Source organism: Oryctolagus cuniculus, chromosome 3 (assembly GCF_964237555.1).
Source record: "Oryctolagus cuniculus chromosome 3, mOryCun1.1, whole genome shotgun sequence".
Taxonomy (NCBI): domain Eukaryota; kingdom Metazoa; phylum Chordata; class Mammalia; order Lagomorpha; family Leporidae; genus Oryctolagus; species Oryctolagus cuniculus.
The window spans coordinates 14,397,283-14,423,319 of record NC_091434.1 but is presented as its reverse complement, the minus strand read 5'-3'; the positions used below and the strand labels follow the sequence as shown (position 1 = coordinate 14,423,319).

Here is a 26,037-nt window from a genome sequence, read left to right as displayed (position 1 = left end):
AAGAACAGTCATTGGTGCATGGCTAGGGCAGTGGGGTCAGAAGAGAGAGAGGCGGTAAGGTCATGGATAAATAGGTCTTTGTAAGCATTGATAAGCCCTTTAAAATGTGAGAGATTCTAATTACATTTCCATTGTGAAACTATCAAAATAAATTTTAGCTTCTTCTACCAACAAGCTGACATTTTGCCTGAGAGCAGGACCTTCTAGGTGTAATCGTGTTGTTGGGTATAGAGACCTGTATTCCATGGATCTACTTTTCCCGACTGGAGCTGTACGCTTACCTGATTGAGTTTCAGACATCTTTAAAAATTTCATTGAGGTGTGATTGACACATAGCCGTGCCCCACATAATGATGTTTTGGTCAATGATGGATGACATATATTTGTGACAGTGGTCTCATAGCATTGTATCATCTAGTATATCCTAACTGCCTTAGTTTGTGTATGTACACCACTCTATATCGCTTGTTTAGTGACAAAATTACTTAATGACACTTTTTCTCCAGATGTTTTCCTATTATTAACCAGTGAATGACTCTACAATAAATTGTACATATTCAAACTGTAAAATTTGTAAATATGACACTGGCACATAGATAGCCCCATGAAATCACTACCACAATCAAGATAATGAAAATATCTATCACTTCCAAAATTTTAAAATATTTTTGTAATTCCTTCCTCCACATTTCTAGGCAACCACTGACCTACTTCCCATTTCTATAGCTTTCATTATCTACAATTTTGTATAAATGGACTAATATGGTATATACTCTTTTTGTTTGACTTTTTAAAATTGTAGCATGTATCAGTTTATTCTTTTTACTGCTGAGTTACGGTATAATGTATGGATAAACTATATTTTTTAAAAAAATTCACCTGTTGATATACATTGAGGTTGCTTCCGGTTTTCTTTGCTTTAAAAATAAAGCTATATTTATCTGTGTACAAAGCTTTTATTTCTTCTGGATAAATATCTAGTATTGGATTAGCTGGTCACATGACAGATGGATAATTAACTTTTTCAGAAACAGCCATACTGTTTTCCAAAGTGTTTTTATTACTTTGCATTCCTATCAGCAATGAATGATAGCTCTAGATTCTCCGCACCCTTACTATCCGTCTTTTCAACTGTTCATATTCTAACTGGCACACTGTGACGTCACTCCACCACGGACACACAAACGGCAAAGAAGCACATGAAAAGATGCTCAACAGTACCATTTGTTTTGCATTTAGTTGTCTCTCCATTTTCTAGTGAAAAAGTACAGAGTTATGCTCTCATCTCACCAGCCTGTCTGATAGTGAAACAAGAGAAACTGTGAAGAAACAATATTATTTAACAATAGTGAAATATGTATGGGTGCATATGTAGCAAGTGTTAGTAAGATTCTGATAATATCTAAATCTCAACTTTAATGTCTGTAAAGCTGATTGAATGACCTAGAAATCTTTTATAACATTCTTGATGATACAGGAGTTTTTAACCTCCTATTTTAGAATTTTGCTCAAAGTGCTATGATCATATTCACCTGGTGCATCTGAGTGAAGAGAGATAACAGGTCTAGAATAGTGAGGCAAACCTCTGTAGCTATATTGGCTTCAGTGTCTACATGGTGCACAATGTCTATTTCATTGGCGTTACCTGTAAAAAACAGAGTAAAATATGCATGAATGTTTAAGACAGTTCTTTGTGACCTATGAAGGACTTTCTTTTATTACAGCGTATCAACTGTTTACTGGGATTTTGATGAATAATTTATTGAATCAAAATGCTTTCTTTGTCCCATTCCTTATTGGTTAAAATATGAATACCAGAGTCTACTATGTGTGCCCTTTGCATATGTTAGCTGTAAGGTTTTATAATTCTCTAGTTCTTTTCCATTTATTCAGCTATGTACAAGGTCATGTTTCTTTCATAAATCATACTGTTTCAGATTCTCTTGCTTGTGGGCTAACACACCAAATGTACAACCTTAGTGGACCATCTGCAGCCACTTTGGAGGACAAAGTGTATTTACAGGTGAGGGCATGTATCTTCACACAAGGAATTGGGTCACGTGTCCATAACTGTTAACATTCATATGCTGCATGATTCCAGGTTCCATTTTCCCATAATTTACAAATTGGAATGGGTGTGTCTCTGGATTAAAGATCTTACGCCCACTGCTTCTGGGATATGGGCAAGTAACCCCTTTAATCCTCCCAATACCAAAAATTGCCTTTTTCCAGTGATGCTGTACTCAGCACATTATGTTCTGTTGAGAGTTTGGCCCTTCCCCTTGCTTCTCCATTTTAAATAATTTTATAGCCAATCCCTGCTGATTCCTTCCTCTACAAAGCCTTCCTAAGGTTATGATAAACCTTAAAATGAAGCTGTGGTTTGGCTAGCACAACATTTCTCACAGTTCTTAAAGACTCTAACGCACTTCATGTCCCGTACATACCTAGAGAAAAATAGATAACCATCTTATTCCTGTTACTTTGGCATACTTACTGGTCATGGTATTGTCTAACATCTGTAAGAGTTTGGGGTTAGAAAGTGCATTTTTGCCTCTAATTATAGGTAAAGTTTGTGATCTGTGCTGCTTATGTCCTTCATGGCTAGAAGTGTTGTGCACCCTGAAAATTAAATAAGAAAAGTTGTTAAGGTTATTTGCAGATGATATATCCAAAGGTATGTTTAAATATTCTAGATTGAGTCAAATGTTTTAAAATAATTTTAACAGAGATTATTATTAAAAGATATTAAATGTAAGAAACATGATGAAAGAGATTTTAGTATTTGTTTATTTGAAAAGCAGAGATACACACACACACACAGAGAGAGAGAGAGAGAGAGAGAGAGAGAGAGAGAGAATCTCGCATTTGTTGTTTCACTTACCAAATTCTCACAAGAGCCAGGATTGGGCCATGTGAAAGCCAGGAGCCTGGCAATCAATCTGGGTCTCCCAAGTGGGTGCCAGTACTTGAGCCATTACCTACTGTCTTCTGTGTGTATAATTAGCTGGAAGCTGGACTGGAAGTGAAGGAGCTGGGACTCTAATATGGGACACAAGCATCCCAAGTGGCATCTTAACTGCTGCACCAAATGCTTGCTCTGAGAGGGGTTTTCGAAACTAATTTTGGAGGGATTTTATTTAAGCTAGGGGCAGGAAACGTGTTGCCCCAGGCTGTGTAAGGCCTAAAAAATCATTTGGTGTGCCCTGCCAAGGCAACTCTAGGCAGGACTAAAAATTCAATAAATCTACAGCTGACTAATTTTTAAGTTGGTAATTGTATATGGCCCATGAATAATGTTATAAAATCCAATGGCCCTTGACAGGAAAAAGGTTTTTGATTTCAGCCAAAATAGGATTCAGAAGAATAATATATAGAAAGATATTACATAGAATAATAGATACTCCAACTAAATCCATTCAAGAATATTCAATGATACCTAATGAAATCAAATGATTTAATGACGGTTGATTGCCTGATCAGAAAGGTAGAGTATCAGAAATTAAAAAGTAGAATATTATATAATTCAGATGCCTCCAATGATTTTTAAAGAGATAACCCATAAAATCAGGTCTAAAACAACCCTGCTTTCCTGTCTTTCCATTTGCTGTGATTATTGTGCTGTTTGTGTCCTATCCACAGGAGCTGGCATGTGACTCGTGTGGCAGGAGGGTGGTGCAGGATCCTCTGTGTTGGCCACTGCTACCGCGCAAGGGCAATGCAACGGCCTGCAATAGCTGCTCTTCAATGCGGCACTTCCAACTGAGAAAATGAGGTAGTGTGGTGGAAGTGGGGACTCTTACTATTCCTCACTGCATCGTTTGGCCAAGGGGAGAAGTTCACAATTCTTGGGGTATTTGCTCTCTTATAAACTACTCATAAAACACTTGTATGAGGAAAGCAGGCAACAGCAGACACCCTGAAGAGTCCATCCTGCGTTAAAGGCAATGATTTTTTTCTTTGTCAGGCTTATTTGGTTCTGGCTACGTCAGAGTCAGGCTCAGGAGATCTGCCTTTACTTTCAGTAGTCAGGGGAGCCCATTCCTGGGACTACAAGTGATGATGAGTTCTGGGCTGTGGGGCTTGGACCTTTGGGACTGGGTTTTTCCAGATGCTGAGCCTGCTTTAGTCCAGAGGCTGTGGAGAAAAGATTGGTTTCCAGGAGGTGGGGGCAGGAATATTGAGGGCCTGGCCAGCTTTCTCAGCAGGAGCATGAAACGGAAGCCACCAAACACCTGCACAGCTCCAGTGACCTCAGGTGTGATGCTGCTGTTATTATTAAATGTGGAAAGCAATTCTTCATCATTCTCTAAGCCAATGCCACTTGCAAAACATACCCCTTATATTTTTGCATTTACTTTTTCACTAGGGAGCAATTTCAAGGGGTCCCTGTGGACAGAGACAAAGTTTATCCTATGATTTATTGGTTGCATGCCACTTTCATATTTCTTTCTAGAACTTTCCCTAAAATATTAATATTACATGTCACTATGACACCTCTGGGAAGAATCAATCAACCTGGGAGGAATTTTGGCAAACAATTCTAATCTATTAGGCCCAGAGGAGCTGTGATGGAGGATTTCAAGGCAAATATTTTCCACCAGGTAGGCTCATATAGAATGAGGAAAGATCTTAATGTTCATCAAATCAGTCCAACAGTTAGGGAAGCTAAAATGAGCTTATGAGGCCTACCACTCTTCCTCATTGCTCTTGATTCCTTGAAAGACAATTTGAGTATTGCTAAAATATTAAAGTAATGGCAAAGAGTGGAGAGACTTGAGCCCACATTCTGCTTTTTCACCAGGAGACCAGCAATCTTAAGAAAGGCATTTATTGGAATTATGTCTACCATGCAGGTTCAATCAAATTGCACTACTCATCGATGCTCATTCTATGCAAGGCAATGTGCTCTAAGCGCAAACAAGTAAGACATAATCCTTACCTCTCTAGGCTTCACATGCTTGTGGGGGCGGATGCTAGAGCACTGAAGGAGTTTCTTCAGGTAGAGTTACTTGAAAGGTGCATTTGTGGTGTGTGTGTGTGTGTGTGTGTGTGTGTGTTCACCTCCCACGTATGCATGCACACACACATACACCATACACACACATGAAAAGTACTATGTGAATATAGCATTACCACTGTGGGAAGAGAGCTGATGTCTGGCAGGCAGGATTGGATCCTTTGAGAGTTCCATTGTTCTGGGTGGACTGCACAAATTTAAACGCAGCAGCAATTTTTCTGTAAGGAAAACTGAAGTTTTATTGAGAGCACAACATTTGTAATTTATATTTAATAAAATTAAGATGTCTGCACACCATATCAGAGTGCCTGGGTTCTATTCTTGGCTCTAGCTCCTCACTCCAGCTTCCTTCTATTGCAGATCCTGGGAGACAGCAGTGATGGCTCAAGTAACTGGGTTCTTGCTACCCACTTGAGAGAGATGGATTGAATTCCCAGATTCTGGTTTTAGCTCCTGGCAGTGCTGGCATTGTGGACACTGGTGGTATGAACCAATGAATGGGAGCTCTCTCTCTGTTTCTCTCTGACTCTCAAACAAATAGAGCAAAAAAGGATGACATTTTTAAAGCAAACATTAAACAATAAAATATTCCATTCTCTATGAATTAGTGAAAAAAAAAAAACCCTTTTCTTTTGGACATGGGAAATCGGGGTTTAGCAAAGATGCTGCATTTTCTCATGAGCAAATGACTATGTCACAATTATTCCAGATTATTTTTTTAGTTTACTGTAAATATTTTCTTTTTAAAGATTTATTTATTTATTTGAAAGTCAGGGTTGCAGAGAGAGGGAGAGACATAGAGAAAGAGAAAGAGAGAGAGAGAAAGAGAGTTCTTCCATTCGCTGGTCTACCCCCAGATAGCTGCACTGGCCAGGGTTGGGCCAGGCTGAAGCCACGAGCCAGGAGCCAGGAGCTCCATCCACAATAGGTGGCAGGAACCAAACACTTGGGCCATCTTCAGTCACTTTTCCCAGCTCACCATCAGGGAGCTGGATTGGAAGTGGAATGAACCAGTGCCCATATGGAATGCTGGCATTGCAGGTGGGTGAGTCACCTGCTATGCCACAACACGGACCCCCGGAAATATTTTCTTAAGTTTCTTTCAAGTTATATCTATATCTATATCTATATCTATTTCATAAATTAGTTCAGGAGATACGTGCAATGCAATTTGTTTTAAAATGTGTGTTTTGTGCTTTCCCCCACAACTTTATTGCTAGATATGCTATCAGTATAGGCAAGCTTTAAACTTTTATATACAATGTGAACTCAACAATTCTTATTTGTATTTTAAGATTTCTGATGTATATTTAGAAGTCTATTTGGGTTCACTAATATAAGTCAAAGCACTTAAAAATCATTTTAATAGACACACAAATATTTTATGTATAGAGTACCATACTTTTTAAAAGACCAGATTAACCTGCTGGAATTCAAAGTCATTACCTTATTATATTGCGTTTTCCTAGGTATCTGAAATTTTGAAGACAAACACTAGAAAAGGAAGAAAAGTCGCAGCTAATTATTCATCTATTCAAGTAAATATATTGAAATAAAAACATAATTTCTTTAAATATTTTACATATTTTATGGATGGATGATTTAGCACATGGAATGAAGAGTGGTACAATGAAGTATTTTGAAAGTCCCAGGAATAAGTGTTATCTATTCAACTCTAAAACTTACTCCAAGATGCTGAAGAAGTCGGACACCTCAGGACTGGGAGCTCTTTGCCAATAGGCGATGAGAGTCTCTGTAAGGAAACACCAGAGAACATGAGACTGAGATTCAAAGATACTTCAGTTTAAAAATTTTAATTTAAAACTTTCTCTTTACCATCTGAAATTGTTTTCATAATGTGAAGAAAGCACATAAGAAGACTCCTTGTTTCTGCTTGATCTAACTTGTCAAATCGAAGCGTTGAGCCAATCAAAGACAAAGGTCTTGGGATCTAGGAGTTAAAGGGCCAATGAGGATTGAGTAACAGTAAGAGACTTCTGACTTGCAATTGATGATCAATAAGTTTAGGAGGGATGCCACACCTTTTCGCAGTTGTCAGTCTTCTCACTGCTCTTCTCATTGGTACTTGGGTTGGATTCAAGACTTGCCAAAGATGCTCTGGAATCAGCATGGTTTACTGTAGAAATAGCTATTGATGAAAATGCTGCAAACACAAGCCACAGCACACATATGGTAATGAGATGTATGGGCACACAAACACACACAAAGCTAAAACGGTAATCCGAAATGATGTTGATTATTGCTCTGGTGGCAGCGTTGTGAGAAATTAAAATCAGAGAATCTGGGATTGGCAACATTTTAAGTACTATTACAATGACCATTAAGGATTTAGGAAATTTCAATCATATGAATGGAAATAAACAAAGTAAAGCTTTTTAATTTGATTTCTTAAAATACTTTTTAAAGAAAGATAGTTCTTGTTTTAAAAATGACTTAATATTGGGGCCGATGCTGTGGCATAGCAGGAAAGGCTACCGCCTACAGTGCCAACATCACTTATGGGCGCCGGTTCAAGTCCCCACTGCTCCACTTCTGATCCAGCTCTCTGCTATGGCCTGGGAAAGCAGAGGAAGACAGCCCAAGCTCCTAGCTTCTGACTTTGGATGGGCTTAGCTCCGGTCTTTGCAGCCATTTGGGGAATGAACCAGCAGATGGAAGACTTCCCCTCTCTCTCTCTCTCTCTCTCTCTCTCTCTCTCTCTCTCTGTTTCTGCCTCTGCCTCTCTGTAACTCTTTCAAGTGCATTAGTAGAAAATCATAAAGATACTTTTGAAAAGCCCAAAAGGAAAATTAAAATGACATCTCCAAAATAATTCTAAAAATAACCGTTGAGGTTGAAAGCTACTATATTTTAAAAGGCTCGATACAATGAAAATTTATGACTTCCCAGAATGAAGCAATCTGATAATATCTGAGTATGATGATTCTAAATCAAACAAAAAATTAACAGTAAGTGGAAAAGGAAGTCACTGAATGGCATTCAAAGAAATATGTAAAAAGACTTGTTGGTTGCAAAACTGTAGTGTACTTTGTCATATAGATTATGCTTAATGAATTATGGATTGAGTGAAAAGCACGAGATACAATGTAACCATGGATGAACATAAAACACAAGTGTTCTCAGAAGGTCTCAAGTACCTGCTATGGAATTTAAAACATCTTTAGAAAATGAGGTATCCACAGAGTTTGCGTGTTTCATTGTTGTCTGGGTTTGAAATCCTCCATTAGTGCTTAGATCATCTCTAGATCCCTGCATTCAAAGTACACAAGAGATTAATGGCAATCAGCATATTTCAGCATTGTGAAAACCCACATATGCCTTCTTCATTACATCTTCAATTAGATAATATGTAATTTGATTTTCTAAATCCCAGCAAGGGTTATCTGCCAAAGTAGAGAAAAGAAAGGTAGTGAAGACCATTATCTTTGTCACAATTTGATTTCTTATATGAATATTTCATGATGTAGGAGAAAAATCTTTTAGCTATGATTTAAATGGCTGAAAAAGTCATTGAAGGATTCATGGGTTACATTAGAGATGCTATATTATTATTATCATGGTTATCTTATGCACATTTCTGTTACTAACAACTAGATTTTGAAGTCTGATTATTTGCAAGACTCTATGATAAGTGTTTTTTATTATACACATAAGGATCTTGTAATGAAGGTGTTCTATGCCATCTTATAAATAAGGAAATGGAGGCTTAACTTACCTAAGGTCACATCGATAGTAATTGATACTGTTAGGATTTGAATTAGGTGAAAAAAGAAGCAATTTTGAAACCATAGCTCCTGATGTCTAATTGGCCATATATTCATTGTTGCTGGATTCAGCACTGTGTTAACTCACCTGGTACTTGACTACAGGCAACCCATCTCAAGTGTGCTGTTGGACAGTTGCCATGGCACAGCGAAGGAGAAGTATAACTAGGTCACTCCTGGGTTGTAATTGTGAATAAGGCACTTTGGTATTCTGACATCAGGTTAGCATAAAGGCAATGTGGAAACTGATGGGGGGGTTGGTATACATTGAGGATGGGGCCGTGAATGCAACAGGGGATCATGTAAAAATTGAAAAGCATTAGAAGTAATGCCCAGAACAGAGGAAAATGAAAACAAATCACTGAAGAGATGGCAGAGGGGGAAGGCTATGGAGCTTAATCTCGTGCAGGTGACACTGCTATAAATACTCAGCCAAAAGTGGTGTTTAATCCCCACTTTTCTCATAGATGGGGGAAACAGTCACTCAAGGCAAAAACAATTCTTTATTGACAGTTCAGATCGAATGCACACTTACCTGATTAGATGTATTGACAGTAAAGGGATATAGGTCCTTCAGGTAAATTCTTGGCATATTGTCCAGAAGCATGCCGTACAGGGGCATGTACAAACTTGCTATCTGGGCCTGCTTTCCCTAGGTGAAAAGATAGCCAGAAGAAATGATTCACATAGGAATCAGTAGGCTGGTAGGTTTGATATGCATTTAATGCAATGAGGCATTAAATGGTATTTAGGGAAGGAGGCAGAAAGATCACTTACTGGTTCTCTGTATCGATCATCAAATGAATGTTTAGCCATTAGGTTTTTCAGGACAGCTAATGCTAAGTGCCTGATATCTTGGTCTTCCTGCAGGGCAAAACCAACTTCTCTGAGCAGAATTCCAATTAAGAAGTGTTTTCGGCAAAACTCATTTGTGACTGAATATTCAGGCATATCTTTGTGATGAAAGAAAAGAAACCATGTTGTTGAAAATCAAATAATCACTTTATAGTCAGAGCAGAGATATAAAACAATTACTATCATTCCTTCCACCACTAGGAGGGTCTCAGCAATGCAGTCTCATTACAGACAGCAAACAAATCCTATTCTCTGGAAGCTTTCATCAAGATAGGGAATAATCTGTGTATAGGAACACAATCATAGATACAAAATAGCACAAAAAGTCAACTGTTACTTTCCATAAGGATGGCATGGTTACTGTATTACAGGACTTGAAAAAAAAAAACACTTTAAGAAATTGCAACAGGAAGGAATATGAGTGTGGTGATGGCCTTTGTGAGGAGGCTTAAGGTTTGAATATGTAGATGTTCATGGGAACAGACTTTAACAGTAGAGGGAGAAAATGAGGCTGGAGGAAGAAGGAGTGGGGTTTGCTATGGCACGAAATTCTGACAGTATAAGTGTGTAGGGGTCAGTAACCACTGTAGACAAAAGAGAAGTGGTGAGAATTGAGTCTGGAGAAATGGGTTGGGGCTAGATAACAGAGAAACTTATGTGCAAATCCCTTAGCTGGTGTTCAGATCACTTCACTATTTGCGGCTGATTCTGTGGGAAATGTTAAAACATTAAGGGGTTTGAGATCAGGGTCCTGCTTAGACTTTTTTTTTTTTTTGGTGTCAGAATGTCAATGAGTCAGACTGTAGGGTTAAGGTATACAATACAGACTGAGATGGCAGATATGAAAAAAGGAAGAGACCAGTAGACAGCTGGTGTCTGCGATGCTGGAGTAGGAACTACATTGTACAAGGAAAATCACCAGGACAAGTTGGTTAAGGGATGTGAGAGACCAAAGAGTAAGAAAAGGCATATGGGACTGCAAAGATTTGAGCCTGCATTTAGAAGAAATGATGTTAAAGTTTCCACTAATAATGGATTTAATCTGAGCAGTACAAGGTGCTTCATAAATTTAACTGTAATAGAAGTACTAGCACATACAAGAAATTAAGGGGGAAAATTCGTTGATGTTGGTTTTGGCAGTGATTTTATGAATATTATCCTCAAAGCACAGGCAAAGAACATACAAATAAACAAGTATGAGTGCATCAAACAAAAAGCTTCTGAACAGCAAAACAAACAATGAACAAAATAAAAGGAAACCTATGAAATGAGAGAAAATCTTGAAAACATATCCAGTAGGGGTTGATATCCAAAATATATTAAGAACTGCACAACTCAATAACAAAAGAAAGCAAAACATAATAAAAAATGGGCAAAGAACCAACACAGACACATTTTTTCAAAGAAGATATACAAATGATCAACAGGTACATGAAAAAGTGCCTAATATCACTAACCATCAGAGAAATGCAGATTAAAAACTATAAGGAGATATCACTTCATTCTCATTAAATGACTACTATCATAAATTCAAAAGATAACATGTCCGGGCAAAGGTGTGGGGAAAAGGCAACTCCTGCGTACTTTCGGTAAGTTTGGAAACTGGTGCAGTCATTACTGAAAACAGTATGCAACTTCCTCAAACAAGTACAAATGGAACTACCATAGGATCTAGCAAGCCATCTTCTGAGTACATATCCAGAGGAGTTGAAATCAGTATCTTGAAGAGGTCTCTCACTCCCATGTCCACTACAGCATTATTCACAATAACCAAGAAAGAAATTATCCAAGTAGTATGACTGATAGATGTGTTTTATACATAGAGTGGAGTTATAAAAAAGAAAGGAATTCTGCCATTTATGACAACAAGGAAGAGCCCTTTAGGGCATTATGCTAAGTGAAATTAGCCACATACAGAAAGACAAATCCTGTATGATCTTGGCTAGAATCTAGAATCTAAAGAAGTTGAATTCATAGATGCAGAAAATAAAAAGCTGATATCTGGAATCTGGGAGATGGGAAAAATGAGGAAATTTTGGTGAAAGGAAACAAATTTCCCATTATAAATGAATAAATTATGTAAATAAAATATACATTGCAATAATTATTAATAGTAATGTATCACACACTTGAAATTAGCTAAGTGAGTAGATCTCAAATTTTCTCATTTCACAGACACAAAAAATAGTAGTTGTATGAGGTGATGATATGTTAGTTTGACTGTGGTAATCACTTCAAAAGGTATACATATTTAAAAAAAAGTAGGGGCCAGTACTGTGGCGTAGTGGGTAAAACCACTGCCTGCAGTGCCAGCATCCCACATGGGCGCCAATTCGAGTCCTGGCTGCTCCACTTCCAATCCAGCTCTCTGCTGTGGCCTGGGAAAGCAGTGGAGGATGGCCCAAGTCCTTGAGCCCCTGCACCTGCCTGGGAGACCTGGAATAGGCTCCTGGCTCCTGGCTTTGGATTGGCACAGCTCTGGCTGTTGCCACCAATTGGGGCGTGAACCAGCGGATGGAGGACCTCTCTCTCTGTCTCTTCTTCTCTCTGTGCAACACTTTCAAATAAATAAATAAATCTTTCTTAACATACAGGAAAACATTGTGTTGCATAGCTTAAATGCATTAAATTGCATATTATACCTCAATATAGGTGTACTGTTAATTATATCACAATAAAATTGGGGGAAAATAAGTATAACTAGCATGTTATTACATATGAGGGTTTCAGAAAGCTTATGAAAAATGTGTATTATGAAAATAACCGTGAACATATTTCAACATTTTTTGCACTGAAATAAATTTACCTCTTTTTATTTACTTATTTGAAAGGCAGAAATTCAAAGAGAGAAGGAGCAACAGAGAGAGAGAGGGAGAGAGATATCTTTCATCCGCTGGTTCACTTCCCAAATGGCTGCAATAGCCAGGGCTTGGGTCAGGCCAAAGCCAGAAGCCAGGAGCTTCTTCTGAGTCTCCCATGTGGATGCAGGGGCCCAAGTTCTTGGGCCATATTCTACTGCTTTCCCAGGCACATTAGCCATGAGCTGGATCAGAAGTGGAGCAACCGTTACTTGAACCGGTGCCCATATAGGATGCTGGCACTGCATGTGGAGGCTCTACATTCTAGGACATAGCACCAGTCCCATAAATTCAGATGGAGCTGGGCCAGACTGAAGCCAGGAGCTAGGAACTCAATCCAGGTCTCCCAAGTGAGTTACAAGGGTCCAAGCAATTGGGGCCTTTTCCACAGGTGCATTAGCAGGAAGCTGGATTGGAAGTGGAGCAGCCAGGATTTGAACCAGCAGCTGGCACTGCAGGCAGTGGGTTAACCCACATGCCACAACACCAGCCCCAAATTTACCTGTTCATTTCACTTTTCCATTTACCTTTTTGTTTTATTTATGACACATTTATGGCACACATTAAGGAAATCTCAGCTGCATTGGGAGATTTAAAGAAATTCTGACCTCTGGAGAATACAATACGAAAGAATTGAAGTTAGGGAATTGCTTAATTATCTGTGATCTCAAATTTAGTCACCCAATAAATATTTTTAACCACATGATATTAACTATATGGTTATTCATTATTACCTGTAATTAGAAACTTGGAGTATTTATGCTAATCAACATTATTGAGCTTTGTTGTGGTTATTGATGCTTAGATAAGGTAATATAAAATATTGCTTACCTGATGCATGTAACTCTTGAGTAGATTCTGAAGGTGTCACAGGATCTGAGTTAAAATAAACAAATGAAATGTTCAGAGATATATATATATATATATTTATTAACTTGTGTAATTTATACTGGAACATTAAAATATGTGAGTCTCCAATATTGCTGTTTTCAAAATGAATATATTAGTTTAAAGCCATTTCCATAAAATACATCATAAAACAAAATTATTGTCATTCTGAGCCTCCTACTTGAGCACTAGTTTCTGTATCAGAACACTGCTTGCTATGAAACATATATGCTCATTGTATATAGTATCAGATCTACAAAGAGAGTATTAAGCCTTTTTCTGGGCTATGAACAAATAGTTAACACTTGGTATCTAAATGGCCAAATAAGGTTTCTCCTCTTGAACATCTTAACCAGCTAGGCTACCAAAAATAACTTGGTACTTTTTAAAACAAAACAAATCCAAAGCAAATGGTTCAAAATTTTGATGTCCAATATATAATTTTTTCTTTTTTCTATGAATTATGATTCATAAACTAGGAATAAAATAGAATGATGTAATATGAATTATATTTAAGATTTAAATGGAAAACTTTTACAGACTTCATAATTTTTCCTCTTTTACCCTCCAAAATATTACTTCAAGCTATAATAGGTATAAGAAAGCTTGTGATCATTGCAGCTCTGAATATCAAAACTGTGCTTTGTGAATTGTTTTACTCACTGTTCAGAAGTAAAGTATTTCAAGTTCCTGAATCATTTTAGTGTTTTTTCGTAACTTGATTTTTAATTAGATTGTAACATTGAGCCAGGTACTGCTCACCTTCTACCCTGTTCCTTCTGATATACATATATATTCTATATAGTATGTTGTATATATACTTCTGTACATAGAAATATATATACTGTATATTATATACACTTCTTTATATATAAGTATCTATACTACATAATTCTGTAAATATATGTGTGTATATGTAAATATATAAGTGTATATATATATTTACAGAAGTACTAAATGAAAGTATTTCCTGTATACAACTTATGCTATAGTATGTTTAGTAAACAAAATGTGAAGCCCCATTCTTTTCTACACACCTATCCTCTTCCTTTCACTTGTCCTGAGTGTCAAATATTTATTATCTGCATTCCTTTCTTCCCTCCCTCCGTCTTCCTTCCCTCCTCCTTTCCAATGTGCCAGTCTTCTTTGTATAACTCATTTTGAAGGATTGATAATTTCAAGGGAATTTACATTCACAAACTATACTTTTTCCTCTCTGTGATTTTATGAAAATCAAAATCAAAGGAAAGCTATCTTTTTGAGACAGTAATATGAAAGAGGATATGTCTCTGTTAAAATTCTTTGATTTACAATCACCAGACTTGTAATTTTGTTAGCTTTCCCTTTAATAAAAAGGAATCTGATAAAAATTGAGAAATACAGAGAAGTATGATCATCACAAGCCAATAACTTCTTTACCTTTTAACCTGATTACTTGGATGTAATACTCATGTGACAATTTCATACAAAACCATGACTGAGGAAACATGAAAACAATAACAAACAAAAGGCAAAACAAATAAAATGTTCACTGGTAGGAACTGAGGAAAATCCTGGGGATTATTACCTGGAATGTTCGCTGATCTTATGGGGAGACACAAAGGAATAAAGTGCTCATGTTGACATACTTCCTGAAGAAAATCAAATTTATACTGGCATAAGGTCTGCAAAAGAGGCAAACTGAATGACTATTATTTACACACCAAGAAAGTTATTAAGAACAACAAAAAATGCATGCCTTTGAATCTTATCTTCTTAAAAAACAAATTAGCTGTTTTTGTGAGACCACAAAGCAACTGTCAAGTTGAAAGTATTTTATGACCTGTGATATATGTGGTGTAGGCTTCCCTTCTTTGGGGATTGGTTAAGGCATCCTCAGGTCCCATTTGTAACATACATTGAGCTTCTGTGAGATAAGGTCCTATTGAGTCACGTTTTTAAGCTTCTTTCAGTTTATGTCATGACATATTTATTAGAAAAAACATCTTGCTGTACCACAAGTACAGAACTTCCTCAAAACTGGTACTCAAACTGCACAACAGACCACTGCATTCAGCTCCCACATCCCAGAGCTAGGGAAGGCAATCGAGTGAACTCCATATGACACCTGCTCTCAGAGTACATTGTCCAATGCCACCTTCTTCCTTGCCCTTGCTAACAAATCTGCATTTTCAAAATGTTTGCATGAAATCACTGTTGTCTTTGGATTCCAAACATGGAAAGAAGAATGTAACACACAGATCAGAGATAGCTACATTAGAAGGAACAGCGAGCATGCTCATAATTGCCCTATATTCACTCTCATGCATGCTAAGTCCAAGTGAGATCAGCATCATCATAATCACTAATATCTGCTCACAAGATAAAATATGTCTCATTTACTCACATATTTTAGAATTAGATTTTGTGATGATTGTAGTCAATACTAATACTTTAAACAAGGGTACTACAAAAGATAATCCTTTGTACATCAAAATGAGTGAAGTATAATTAAGTTATATGTTAATTATCTTCATTGCAAGCATTCTGCTTGGTCTTTGGAAAAATATGTAATTTAATACTATTACCATTACATCCACATGACTATTTTGCAAATTTCATGCATAATAGCAACAGAAACAAAGAATATCATTTAGATCTATTTAGAGAGGAATTGGATTTTCAAAATCAAATTGCATTTAATCATGCAACTCCCCTGGTCTAAAGTACATCTCTACTGACAAGAAAATAATGTTTAAACTTCTTAAGCATGACATGAAAGGCTATCAGAAGATCGTTATCTATTTTTGGCCTCTCTACATCTATGGCTCTCCACCTATATAATTTCCTAAATAATTTCCCTCTGGGGGTCTTTTCTCCTTCCCAAGGAATAAAGGCTAACAGTGAACTACTAACTCATGCCATCTATAAGAAGCAGGCATGTGACCCACGGCAGGTTGACAAGATGCTTTCTCTATGTAATGTAAACCTGAAGCAATGTATTAAGAGGGAGAAGCTACCTCCGGCTGATGCATTTGTGCAGTGGCAGCACCAGTAGTACCCTGCTCAACCAGTTCCTCACTTGCCATTATTCTTTTCTTTTGGAAGTTCCTTGGTCCCTGCTCGTTTCTAAGCCTAGTTCTCCACCTGATTCACAAATAGTATTTAATCTCAACATCCTTTTAATAAGTCCCCTTTTGCTCAAATTGGAGTAAGTTTCATTTGCTTGCAACCCAACAGCCTTAATTGATACAGAGTTTATGATCTGGTCCATTTCCAGATCACAAAATATGTCACTGTAGCAGGTGACATGTTAGATCTTGATGGGTCTCGAACTTGAGAGCGCATAAGGACCACCCGAGAGTCCTGTTAAGGCAGATTTCTAGGGGGCAGTGCTGTGGCACAGTAGGCTAAGCCTCCACCTGCAGCACCAGCATCCCATATGGGCACCAGTTCGTGTTAAGTCCTTGGGCCTCTGCATCTGCGTGAGACCTGAAGAAGCTCCTAGCTCCTCGCTTCAGATTGGCTCACCTCCAGCCGATGTGGACATCTGGAGTCTGAACTAGCAGATGGAAGACCTTTCTTGCTGTTTCTCCCTCTCTTTGTCAGTAACTGTACCTCTCAAATAAATAAAATCTTTAAAAAAAAAAAAACAGACTTCTAGGTCTCATTGATGCTACCTTGTTGACCTAGAAAACACACTTTGAGGACCACTGATCTAGAGTCCCTTCCCCATCTCCCATCCATACCTCTCTTCGGGTGTGGAGATCAACTGTCCCATTTTAACCAGGACATAAAGGTTTTTGGGGAAGCGGGGCTTTAAGTGATAGAACAGAAAGAGTCCAGGATAAACTGGACCACAGGAGCTGCATCTGGAAAGAGCCAGTCCTTTCACCACCCACAGGAAATAGAAGTGAAAAGTACACATGTTCATTCCACATGCCTTTGTCTCCCACTAAGAAAGGACTTGGGAGTCTTACTCAGAGGGTGAACCATTTAAGAGCCTGCATCTCCTGGGTGCAGACATTATCTTGTAACACAGAAAAAGGAATGGTTAACGATTTAGGGATATATATATATATAGACCAATATATTTATTTATAACACCAGCATTTAAAAACAGTTAGTTCTGGGCCCAGAGCTATGGCATAGTGGGCAAAGCCACTGCCTGCAGTACCAGCATCCCATATGGGTGCCGGTTCGAGTCTCAGATACTCTGCTTCCCATCCAGCTCTCTGCTATGGCCTGGGAAAGCAGTAGAAGATGGCCCAAGTCCTTGGGCCCTGCACTCCAGGTTCCTGGCTTTGGATCGGCCCAGATCCAGCTGTTATGGCCATCTGGGGAGTGAACCAGCAGATGGAAGACCTCTCTCTCTCTCTCTCTCTCTCTCTGCCTCTGCCTCTCTGTTACATTGCCTTTCAAATAAATAAATAAATCTTTTAAAAAAATGTTAGTTTTGTATATTTGCATATGTCCCTTACCTTGAGATCACCAGAGGAGAACATGCTGATGTAATTGTTGACCATCTTAAACACAAATCCTCGGTCCATAAATGTGAAGCAGCGCTAAAAAAGTAAAATTCAAAATCCAAACAATTTTACTTGAGGGATCATTAAAGATTTTAGAAAAGATGATTAAATATATGGAATTAAAATAACATTAAAGAAATATGCTGTATAAGAGTTTTAAAAATCTCTAAAATATACTCTATTCCAATATGGCAACTAATTAAAATACTAAATATAATATCCAAATCTGAAAATTACAAACCTATACTTATCAATGTTATAAAAATATCTCTTGGAGTTTTGCAATGAAAGGCCAAAGTCTTTTCATTTTTATATAGAAATTTTTAGCTTCCAGTTGTCTATTTTTTACTCAGTTAAATTTTATTACTATTTTTTAGAAATGAGATTCCACAGTTGGTCAGGTGAGTATGTTTTGCTGTGCAACAGTAGGTAGGAATCAGGGGGTGGGGGTAGGGATGGAGAGAAAGCTTTTGTACATAAAGGAATAAAACGAGATCAACAACAAGAACAATAGAACATTCATAAATACTTGGAAATTAAACAACCTGCTATTGAATGATCAATGTGTCATGGAAGAAATTAAAAGAAGAAATCAAAAACTTCTTGGAAGTAAATTAAAATGAAAATACAACATATCAAAATCTGTGAGATACAGCTAAAGCAATATTAAGAGGGAAGTTTATAGCATTAAGTGCTTACATTAAAAAGAGAAATGTCTCAAATTAAAGATCTGGTGATGCATCTTAAAGAATTAGAAAAACAGCAACAAACCAAACCCCAAATCAGCAGGAAGTGAGAAATAATAGGGGTCAGATCAGAAATAAATGTAAGTGAAAATACAAGAATATAAAAGGTTACAAAAAAGTTGTTTTTTGAGAATATAAACAAAATACATAAACCTGTAACCAGACTAACAAGCAAAAAAGAGAAAGAACTCAAATAAATAAAATAAAAATGAAAAAGGAGACACTTCAACTGACACCAATGAAACACAAAGGATCATAAGAAACTACTATGAAAAACATCAAGGAAATGGATAAATTCCTGGATTTATATAACCTATCAAGATCAAATCAAGAAGGCAAAGATAATCTAAACAAACTCATAACAAGCAATGAGATTGAAGCAGTAATCAAAAGTCTTCCATCAAGGAAAAGTCTGATACCTAATAGATTTACTACTGAAATCAACAAAACATTCAAAGAGAAAGTAACTCCAATACTCTTTAAACTATTTAAACTATTCCAAAATATTGAACAGGATGGAATTCTGCCAAACTCTTTTTATGAAGTCAGCATAAAAATTTGATACCAAAACCAAACAAACTTTGATACCAAAACCAAAGACATGACACAAAAAGAAAACAAGACTTATATCCTTGATGAACATAGATACAAAGATTCTCAACAAAATACTAGCAAATTGAATCCAAAACCACATAAAAAAGATCATCCATCATAATCAAGTGGGATTTACCCAAAAATTCAAGGGTGGTTTAACATTCACAAATCAATAAACATCATAAATCACAACAATATAATGAGGAATAAAAACATATATTCATCTCTATAGATGCAGAGAAAGCATTTGATAAGATTCAACACTCCTTCATGATAAAACCATCCAGAAGGTATAGAAGGAACATTCCTCACAATTACAAAGGCTATATATCACAAGCCAACAGCCAAAACTGAAAGCATTTCCCCTCAGACATGGAACAAGACGAGCATGTTCACTAATTTCATTCTTCTACATATATGCATCCAGTTGTGATAGCACCATTTGTTGAAGAGATTATCTTTCCTCCACTGTATGGTGTGAACACTTTTGTCAAAAATCAATTGACTGTATGTATGTGGATTAATTTCCAGGTTCTCTATTATGTTTCACTGATCTATGTATCAATTTTTATGTCAGTACCATGCTGTTTTAATTGCTATAGGGTTGTAGTATGCTTTGAAATCAGGTATTGTGGTGCCTATAGCTTAGTTTTTATTGTTCAGGATTGCTTTTGCTGCTGGGGTGCTGTTGTGATCCCATGTGAATTTTAGGACTGTTTTTTTCTAAGTCTGTAAAGAATGCCATTGCTATTTTTATAGAGATTGTATTGATCTATAAATAGCTTTAGGTAGTATGGACATTTTAATGATTGATTCCTCCAGTGCATAAGCAAGGAATATCTTTCCATTTTTTGTATCTTTGAAGATATCGTTCATCAGTGTTTGATAATTTTCATCGTAGAGATCTTTCACTTCTTTTCTTAAATTTATTCCTAAATATTTGATATTTTTGTGTACAGATATTCTGAATGGATTTCTTTCTTGATTTCTCTTTCTGTGAGTTCATCATTAGCAAACAAAAAAGTTATTTTGTATATTTGTATTTTGTAACCTACAACTTTAATGAGTTGGTTTGTCAATTCTAACAGCTTTTTGGTGGAGTGTTTAGCTTTTTCCATGTACAACACCATGTCATCTGCAAACATGGATAATTAGACTACTTCTTTTCCAATTTTGATGCCCTTTATTTCTTTCTCCTCCGTAATTGCTCTCACTAAAACTTCCAGAGCCGTACTGAGTAAGAGTGAAACTGTCCAATCCCACCAAGCCCTCTTTTTGCAGGTGGAAGTCCAATGTGGCCACCCTGTGAATATCCCTAGCAGGCAACTCTTTAGAGGACCGCTGCTGTCTGCTGGGACGAGGCCTTGGCCTCACCTGACTGAGAGGAAGTCCCCCTGTACATTTACAGGCTCTAGAATCTTCTAGAGCAAGAGCAAAAGAACCCTGGAGGTCTTTGGTGATAGGGTGCTTTGAGTCCTTGGAGGAAGGACTGGTGATTCCTGTCTATGGACTAGTCCAGAGTAGAGATGGCAATTGCATACCCACAAGGTTTATGATGGCTATTCCGAAGATCAGTTGTGAGTCTTTCAAGCAGGCCTGTTTCCAGCACCTATCAGTGGGGATGAAAGGCAAGAGGTTTTCCCGTGAAGCTAGAAAATCCAACGTCCGGGTTCTTGAATTTTAAGAAAGACCTTCTATGTGGTAAGCTCGTCTTCTCTTTCCCAGGGGCAGGGAAGGAGAAAGATGAATCCTAGGGCGCAACATCCGAAGAGTGAGCTCTCTTCCTAAAAACCCTTTCTTCCATGTGGGAAAAAGGTACCTTAATACACTGTTGATGGGATTGCAAACTAGTACAGTGGCTATGGAAGACAATATGGAGCTTCCTCAGAAATCTGAAAATAGATCTACCATATGAGCCAGCCATTCCACTCCTGGGAATTTACCCAAAGGAAATGAAATCAGCATATGAAAGTGTTATTTGAGCCCCCATGTTTATAGCAGCTCAACTCAAAGTAGCTAAGATATGGAATCAACCCAGATGTCCATAAACTGATGACTGGATAAACTGTGGTTTATATACACGATGGAATACTAAACCATGCAAAAAAGAAAGAAATCTTGTCTTTTGCAACACAATGCATGCAACTGGAAACCATTATGCTTAGTGTAATAATCCAGTCCCCAAAACACAAATCTCATATGTTTTTCCTGATTTGTGGTAACTAATACAGAGAGTACAAAAAAAAGTAATGCATATGAACTGACATTTTGGGATTTTATTGTTTATACCTCTTGTCTGTACTCTTGAGGAACAGTGATTTTTCTATTTAGTACTGTTTAATTCTTTATTTAATGGAGGGATAAGCTTGTGATTATAAAGTAGACTGAAAGTATGTCATTGTAAAACTTAAAAGAAAAATAAGAAAGAAAGTAGGAGGGGGGATGGGAATGAGGGAGGACTAGAGGGTAGGGTGGGAAGTATTATTATGTTCTTAAAACTGTATGTCTTGGGCCAGCACTGTGGCATAGCAAGTAAAGTCACCGCCTGCAGTGCCGGCATGCTATATAGGCACTGGTTCGAGTCCCGGCTGCTCCACTTCCCATCTAGCTCTCTGCTGTGGCCTGGGAAAGCAGTAGAAGATGGCTCAAATCCTTGTGCCACTGCACCGGTGTGGGAGACCCGGAAGAAGCTCCTGGTTCCTGGCTTCGGATTGCTGCAGTTTTGGCCATTGTGGCCATCTGGAGAGTGAACCAGTGTATGGAAGATCTCTCTCTCTCTCTCTGCCTCTCTGTAACTATGCCTTTCAAATAAAATAAATAAATAAGTTGTATATCTGAAATAAATGAATTTTGTTTCATTTATATACATAAAGAATAAATAATAACTTTTTCAAAAAAGGAATTCAGGGCTGGAGTCGCATGGAGAAAACAAACAAAAGAAAACAACCCCTTCCTCCAGATCCAGTGTCATTGACTGTATTTGTCTTGTCCTGGGTCACCTGCGTCTGGTCCATACCAGCATCTTTTTCACCCCACGTGTGGATGCTTTCCTGTCCACGAATAGGCCTGGAGCAGCCGCTTCATTTTTGTTTTAGTATAATTCTCTTTTACTAATAGAAAATAAAATACAGCTGACGTGGATAAACTGTGATCCATTGGTTAAGTCTGGCCCATCACTTGTTTTTGTAAATAAAATTTTATTGGAAAATAGCCACATTCAATTATTTACCTATTTCTGTGATGAATTACCTATGGTTGTTTTTGCATTATGATAGTAAAGCTGAGTAGTCAGAATTTTTGCAAAACTGAAGATATTTAGAATTTGTTCTTCTACATAAAAAGATTGTAGACTCCTGATTTAGAAGACAACTTAAATTCTACTAAGCATTTTCTTATTTTGTTTAATAAACAAAAAATCAAATATTCTAAATATGCCAACATATATTACTGTAATATAATTTTTTTCACCAGTTGTGTGAGTAATGAGAATTTTATTATAATTGGTTCAGCAGTGAATAGTGAAACTCCAAATCGCAAAACAAGCCACATGAATGACCCTGTTCTTTCTTTATGTTTTACAGAACTTCTGGCCTCACGATTTTCTTTTTCTCTTGGACATGTTGCTTTTGCTCCTTTGTGAGGCATTAGCTTATGCACTACCATACAACTTTCATGTTGCTAAGTTCTGTTGTAAACATCTGTTTATTCCAAGAGAACAGAATCGTTAAGCCAAATAGGTAGGAAGACTTTTCCCTTCTTGGAGACTCATTTATCCATCCCTTTTTGATGTTTAGAGAGAAATACCACAGATGTTTCTTTCAAAATATTTGCTAAAAGGCTAGTTCTGCCTTTTGTATCCAACGATTCCAAATAGTTTTCAAAAGCTAGTTGCAATCAGTGAGTAGTCAGATGAGTGAATGGGTGAGCGATGGCTCTCTCAGCAGGAAAATGAGTCAAAATGAATCTGCCTTTGCTGTCACCTCGGTATTCTGCCTTTTAGCAGAGTGCAGAGTATTTGAGCAGGTGTGCCCAGGTAAGTAGAGCTGTGACCCAGATTGGCAGAAATGGGAAAAAGATTACAAAGCTGTATAAATCATTATGGGTCTATTCTTATCCTTTCTACTTTAGTGAGAGAACAGTTGAGAAATATGCAAATTTTTGCCAGAATTACTTTCCCATGATTTAAGGTGAGAGATGATAACTTCCAGCCCAGGTCATTTTTATATGTCCCCACATTGGTCTCCAAAAATTCAGCTCTCTTGATTCTCATAAAACAATATTGGTACAACTACGTCATTATGATATTTTAATTGTTAAAGTTCAATGACATTTAATTCATATTTCATTAATCATGTTGAATTAAATAATCAAAAGAGGTAAAAGTCATTTAGTGCCTCATCTGAGTAAATACCTAATATCAGCCTGCTGGACTGATGCAAACACTAGGAATGGGTAAAGTTGAGCAACCAAAACCTTGAAATTGGCTAGTGCCTTGGCTCACTAGGCTAATCCTCTGCCTGCGGTGCCAGCACCCTGGGTTCTATTCCTGGTTGGGGTGCCAGATTCTGTCCAAGTTGCTCCTCTTCCAGTCCAGCTCTCTGCTGTGGCCCGGGAGTGCAGTGGAGGATGGCCCAGGTCCTTGGGCCCTGCACCCACATGGGAGACCAGAAGGAAGCACCTGGCTTCTGGCTTCGGATTGGCACAGTGCGCCAGCCGCAACACGCCGGGCATAGTGGCCACATGGGGGGTGAACCAACGGAAAAGGAAGACCTTTCTCTCTGTCTCTCTGTCTCTCTCTCTCTCACTGTCTAACTCTGCCTGTCAAAAAAAAAAAAAAAAAGCTCGAAATTCATTATTCATTGGAAGTGCACCAAAGGATTACCTTTAATTTTACTTTTTGTAAAATTATTTTCTCTCCATATCCTTTTTTCTCTTGTAATTCAAATGATTCATCCACATTTTCCAAAAAAACTTTTTAAGAAGTTTTCTGAGGCTAACAATTCCCATTAGAACTACAAATTAGAAATAACATGCACGTGATAGACTCATGAGGTAAAATCTATTAAATTAATCTTTCCCTTTATTGATGTCTCATTTATGTATTGTTTTCCATTTCTAGCCCATGTGATCTACGGATCTTATCAACCATATTTGTTTATTTGTTGTCTGTCTCTGCTCTCTCCTTACAGTTTTCACCGAGCCACTGGTACTTCCATTTCCTTTCTCATCTTTAGCATTTATTGATTTGCCCCCATGTTGGACACTAGTTTATGTGTTAGCAGCAAGAACCTTTGCTACATGAGCTCCAAAAGAGATATTCATTTCTTCCAACAAGTGCAGTCCATTTAAGCAATGGAAGGTGGATATGAATCTTTTCCTTTTTCTAGAAACTTGCTTACTCATCATTTTTTGCACGTTAGAGAAGAATATTGTAGATATATCTTTACACATATTTAGCTTAAAAACTGGACTATGTATAATTTTTTTCAAGTTTGTTATCCTGTTAAGTACTTCAAACAAATTACCAAAAAAGAAAACTATTTATTCCCACAGGTATTAAAATGTGGTAGAAACTGAGTAATTTTTTTTTACTTTACCCTCTTCCCCTTAATTCTGGACTATGTTATTCTTATCCCCAAAACAAAGGAAAAGAAAAAAAATCATATGAGACATGTATTAAAAAATAAACAAATGCAGAAAAGAACAAACAATGTGCAATTCAAAATAGTTGTTATAACATTAAAAAAATTAGACTGGATTATAGTTCAGCAAAAACAACTCAGTCTAATTTTCCATATACCATCATAACCTCTTCACTATATTGTCAACATTTACTCATAAATGCTCACATCCACCCAGCATGTTCTTATGTCCACCATTATTAAATAATTATAACAGCTTCCTTAAGGTTATACGAGTTAATAGTTGGACTAAAGAAGGAAGAAAAGAAAATCACTGTGATTCTATAGAGTGCCTTATCTATTAAACAATAAAAATAATTCAAAAGCTTTGTAGAAATGAAATTAAAAGATAAGTTTATATTGGTGCAAAAAGTTTTTAAATCCATGCCTTTGCGGAGTATTCAAAAAGTTCAAGAAAAAGCCTATTATGAAAGTATTATACATGGATTTAAAAAAATTAACACCAAAATAAACTTACCTTTAAATTCCATTTTTGCATATACTTCTTGAAGTATGCTCATACACCGTAATTCTGCAGGTCCACTGTTTTAACTTTGTCTTTTTGTCTTTTCAACCCAGGATGAAATCCCATAACTCAAGCAAGATAACTACTTTCCATAAATAGCCAACTTAAAAAGTAGCTGCTCAGTGTCTCACTGATAATTGTCCTTTGATACTATCAATGCTTATTTTACACCATGTAAACAAGAGCTTGGGAGGAACACAACAAAAGTGATAAATTTCCAAAGGTTTTTTTCTAAATTGTTTTTTTGGCATCATTATTAGAGCTGCAATCAGAAGATCACTTCAAACACAGAGATATGAGATAGAAAAAATATGCTACAGTGCAGATTTGCCTTTAAAAATTTCATTTCTCTTTTAAGAATTTTTAGAACTACTATAATTTGAGGGATGGCATTGTGGTACTGTGGGTTAAAGCCACTCCCTGGAATGCTGGCATTCCATATGAGTGCTGGTTCAAGTCCTAGTTGCTGCACTTCTTATCTTGCTCCCTGAATTATATTACCAATGGGAAAAGTGGTGGAAGATGGCCCAGGTACTTGGGCCCCTGCCTCCCATGTGGGAGACCAGCATGGAATTC

General features: G+C 37.2%; 1 protein-coding gene across 9 annotated transcripts in view; it reads right to left on the bottom strand.

Moving 5' to 3' along the window:
• Positions 1 to 26,037, bottom strand: part of DOCK10 (dedicator of cytokinesis 10) — a 297,295-nt gene that overhangs the window by 29,369 nt on the left and 241,889 nt on the right. For 8 of the 9 annotated variants that reach the window (XM_051849117.2, XM_051849118.2, XM_008259243.4 and 5 more), the window contains exons 29-41: positions 17,867 to 17,950; positions 14,974 to 15,070; positions 13,350 to 13,394; positions 9,583 to 9,758; positions 9,341 to 9,457; positions 8,179 to 8,290; positions 7,063 to 7,184; positions 6,857 to 6,971; positions 6,707 to 6,773; positions 6,467 to 6,514; positions 5,137 to 5,238; positions 2,498 to 2,622; positions 1,533 to 1,645 (exon numbers count right to left, since the gene is read on the bottom strand). In XM_051849117.2, the coding sequence (XP_051705077.2) occupies positions 1,533 to 1,645; positions 2,498 to 2,622; positions 5,137 to 5,238; positions 6,467 to 6,514; positions 6,707 to 6,773; positions 6,857 to 6,971; positions 7,063 to 7,184; positions 8,179 to 8,290; positions 9,341 to 9,457; positions 9,583 to 9,758; positions 13,350 to 13,394; positions 14,974 to 15,070; positions 17,867 to 17,950 (1,323 nt within the window). The remainder of the gene's footprint in view (positions 1 to 1,532; positions 1,646 to 2,497; positions 2,623 to 5,136; positions 5,239 to 6,466; positions 6,515 to 6,706; positions 6,774 to 6,856; positions 6,972 to 7,062; positions 7,185 to 8,178; positions 8,291 to 9,340; positions 9,458 to 9,582; positions 9,759 to 13,349; positions 13,395 to 14,973; positions 15,071 to 17,866; positions 17,951 to 26,037) is intronic. The other variant, XM_051849116.2, reaches the window with a different exon arrangement.